The sequence below is a fragment of the Chinchilla lanigera genome, unplaced genomic scaffold (assembly GCF_000276665.1).
Source record: "Chinchilla lanigera isolate Chin_1 unplaced genomic scaffold, ChiLan1.0 scaffold00016, whole genome shotgun sequence".
NCBI classification, from domain to species: domain Eukaryota; kingdom Metazoa; phylum Chordata; class Mammalia; order Rodentia; family Chinchillidae; genus Chinchilla; species Chinchilla lanigera.
Window position 1 is genome coordinate 11,278,175 of NW_004955417.1, and position 4,323 is coordinate 11,282,497.

A 4,323-nucleotide genomic window follows, 5' to 3' on the forward strand; every position below is an offset into this window, starting at 1 on the left:
ATATATACATATATATGTAATAGATATATGTTTTTTATTTATATATGTATAAATTTTGAGACAGGGTCTCATTAAATTGCCCAAGCTGGGATTGAATTTGTGATCCTCCTGCTGAACCTCCCAGAGTGCTGAGAATACAGGCATGGGCCACCACACCCAGCTAGGATAGTAGGTTTGAAATAGGACACCAGTCAGGGACTTTAGTGAAATCAGTATCAGATCCAGAGATTAAATCTGTGATCATTAAATTAATACTTTTTTTTTTGTACATTGTTAACGTTTCTTGTTGATGTTTCCAAAATGGCTATGGGATCTGCTTTTAGGTTCACTGGAGTCTGTGGAGGAGACAGATTTCAGTCCTCTGGTAAACTGAAGCTAGACAGTACATAGAGTATGGCAAGTGTGGAGAAGGGGTTTCTTAAAATCTAGTATGGGAACTTGGGGAATGCTCCCTGGAGAAGAGAAGATAATTTAAACTGAATTTTCAGTGATGAGTAGGTGTTAGCAAGACTACTAAGTAGTAAAGGAAACAAGCCAGGCATAGTGGCACACATCTGTAATCCCAGCACTTACTTGGGAGACTGAGGCAGGAGGATCCTGAGTTCCAGACCTGCCTGGGGTGAACGTAACCGTTGAGATGAGGAGTGACAGGGAAGGTAAGCAGGAACTGGGTCGTAAAGAGCCTTGAACACTAGTATGCTAGAGACTCTTCATTTCAAAAGTTAAGGGGAATCATTTTGAGCAGTGCAGGACCACATTAGCCATTTAAAGATCATTGCTTAAAGATTGATTCAGAGGCAAGAAGCAAAGAGACATGTTGGGAAACAATCTGGTAATCAAAGTGAGAGTTACTGGGAAAATGGTAGTCATTTCTTACTTTATATAATATTTGGCTCTATTACTCGGGGTTACAGATTCAATTTTATAGAACTGAGTTTATTATTTTGCAGAGCTGACATTAGTTGTCCAATTGTTTTTCACTCATTTATGATGTCTAAGAAGTTTATACTTTTATAAATGTTCAGTGTGGTGCTATATGGAGATAGTTAGGTATTTTGATGATTATAAAAATTAAGAGATAGTAGCCCTTTTGGTATGCTTAATGATTATCTTAGAGGGAAGGACTTTGAGAGTGTTTGGCTTTGTGGAAAGCAGTGCTTTGTTAGATTATATAATTTATTAATTTATAATCTGTGTGTTAATTTCTTTTTCTTTTTTAGGCTATTACAAAAGATGGTGGACCGCTTGGCCAACAGTGAAGCAAACACTAGACGTATAGGTATAGTGGAAAATTGTTTTGGAGCAGCTGGTCAACCTCTAACTATACCTGGACGAGTTCTTATTGGAGAAGGAGTCTTGACTAAATTGTGCAGAAAGAAGCCCAAAGCAAGGCAGTTTTTCTTATTTAATGATATTCTTGTATATGGCAATATTGTCATCCAGAAGAAAAAATACAACAAACAACATATTATTCCCCTGGAAAATGTTACTATTGATTCCATCAAAGATGAGGGAGATTTAAGGAATGGATGGCTTATTAAGACACCAACTAAATCATTTGCAGTCTATGCTGCCACTGCCACTGAAAAATCAGAATGGATGAATCATATAAATAAATGTGTTACTGATTTACTCTCCAAAAGTGGGAAGACACCCATTAATGAACATGCTGCTGTCTGGGTTCCTGACTCTGAGGCAACTGTATGTATGCGTTGTCAGAAAGCAAAATTCACACCTGTTAATCGTCGTCACCATTGCCGCAAATGTGGTTTTGTTGTTTGTGGGCCCTGTTCTGAAAAGAGATTTCTTCTGCCTAGCCAGTCCTCTAAGCCTGTGCGGATTTGTGACTTCTGCTATGACCTGCTTTCCACTGGGGACATGGCTGCATGCCAGCCTGCCAGATCAGATTCTTACAGCCAGTCATTGAAGTCTCCTTTAAATGATGTATCTGATGATGATGATGATGATAGCAGTGACTAAGGACACATTTTGAAATATTTAATCAGGTGTGACTGTGAGAAATCATTTTTGGGGGAAATGTAAAATTCTGAGTGCTCTCTCAATTTCACTCTAGCCATGACTTTGCCGAGAAACTTTGAACCTGTGTGCCTCAATATAGTCTGTAGAAAGTAGGTCCTCCCTCTTTCTCCCACTCCCCACGTTCTTCTTCAGGGATAGACTGTCGCAGATAGATAAAAGTTTTGGTTTCTTATTCTTGTTTATTTCCAGATTATTTTTTCTTGGGTTGGTGAAAATGTTTATTTAATAGATTCTTTACCACATTGTTATTTTTATTTCAGTTACATGCAAAAATTAAAAGCGCAGAAGGATGGAAACAGTATAATATGGTTAATTAATAATACTAACTTTTTTCTAATCATCCTAATGATTATAACAATGTTTTTGTCAGTAACAAAAACACTGTACATGATTTGGAAGTACTTTTTCACTTTTTTTTATATCAAGTGGTGCCTTATTGTAATAGCACTGTTACATGGAATATAAGCCCTTACTGTCTCATTTTTTTGGTTTTAAACACATTGGTACTCTTTGAAGTAATAAAATGAGTGTTTATGAATGGGTATAATTAGGAATACTCATCTGACAGCTATAAGTCACTAAATTTGGAAGGTATCTTTATTCTATATGAATAATTTTTTCCATAAAATAGTTGTGATTATGCTTTATAGGTACCAAATTATAATTGTCAAATACACACTTTAATAATAGGTTGCTGTTGTTAGGAATTTGATTGGAAGACTATCAGTTATATAGAAATGTCATACTGCATTAGCTTCTACTTTTAGTAAGATGTTTTTAGATAAAAATTCATCTGCTTTATTGCGAGAATGAAAAATCTTATAAGACCCTTGAAAGTAAATAATCTTTTACAAACTCCATGATAGAGTACTGAACTACTTCGTCTTGAAGATTTGGAAGAAATAATACATAAGAATGATCAAGGCAGACCACTTTACATTTGATTAGAATTCATATCAGTGGAAGTGTTATCCATTTCAGTATGAAACTATCTTGAATTTACAAATAGTGTTATATTTTATAAAGTTTTATAAAGACCCAATTTCTATTTTTGTAAAACAATTGTATGTTTTGTGTGTTTCTGAAATCATTTTGCAATCTATGGAGGTGGACTAGCATTTGATACTTCTAAGTCAGTCTAGATTGCTTTAGAGAAGTAATTTTCACTTTTTGCTTCTGAGGCAGCCATTAGGTTGAAAGTGTTTATCGTATAAAACTTGATGCATCTTGCACTACTGGTTCCATTTATATGCTGCAAATAACTATAATCTTTCAAATATGGAAAATCAGTGTAAATTTTAAGTTCTAATTTTTTTTAAGTTCTAAATTAAAAATCTGATTCTTTTACATATGTCATGAGGTTTCATCCAATAATGTGGTGGAAATTCTTTGGTATTTTACTGTTTGACTAAGGCACTAATTTTACTTTACTGTTAAATTTTGAAAGCACCTGAGGTATACAGATCTCTTTCTGGGAAATGTGAAAGAAAAGCACAACAGAAACTAAGGGTTATTTTATTTTATTTTATTTTATTGTGGTTGTTGCTCTTTGTTTTTGGTTGGTCTTAATAGGAGGTGGATTTTTGTTTCTAAGCAGTATATACATATAATCAATCAGCATATCTGAAAAGCTCCATAAAACCTGAGAATGCGAATGGATACTAGAGGAACCTAGCAAATTGAGAAACCAAGGGAAATGTTCTGAGATAACATGTGGCTTGTCAATCTCTGTTGACTCTTTTTATAATAAAAAATATTTTGCAACTTGTTTTCTCCACATTGTGACTCTTCCCCTTTGATAAGATAATAAAGATATTATGTATATTTTGCCTCATTATTGAATAGTTAATGAGTGCCTACTACGTGGCAGGCATTGTCCTACACAACGTGAGTATTGAACAGATGCCTCTCCTTTTGTGGAGTTTACATGCAAATAGGATCCAGGATGTGGTATCCTCCAGGCTTTAAACATTTTTTTCAAAGAGCTCTGAGAAATGTTGATTATATCACCCAAATCACTTTGGGTGATTTTTCATGTTGTTTTTCTTGAATGAAATTCATTTGGACTACCCAATGCCTTAACTGAATTGGTCACTACTTGTGTAAGGGAAGTAAGATTCTGTAGATAGAGAGGAAGAATACCAAGTTGAACATACCCTCACACAGAAATTCATACCTTTGGGTCAAGTGTGTAACATGGCCATGGTTAATATAAAAGTTATATGTTTATTAACATTATATCATAATTCTTATAAATAGGTGGTACTAAATTATATCTTACGG

At 34.6% G+C, this 4,323-nt stretch overlaps 1 protein-coding gene across 1 annotated transcript in view; it reads left to right on the forward strand.

Annotated features, from left to right (window-relative positions):
- The window catches only part of Plekhf2 (pleckstrin homology domain containing, family F (with FYVE domain) member 2), a 20,327-nt gene extending 16,463 nt beyond the window's left edge, over positions 1-3,864 (forward strand). The window contains exon 2 of the mRNA XM_005381827.2: positions 1,221-3,864. Within this exon, the coding sequence (XP_005381884.1) occupies positions 1,234-1,980 (747 nt within the window). The 5' untranslated portion in view covers positions 1,221-1,233 and the 3' untranslated portion in view covers positions 1,981-3,864. The remainder of the gene's footprint in view (positions 1-1,220) is intronic.
- The last annotated feature ends 459 nt before the right edge of the window (positions 3,865-4,323 follow it).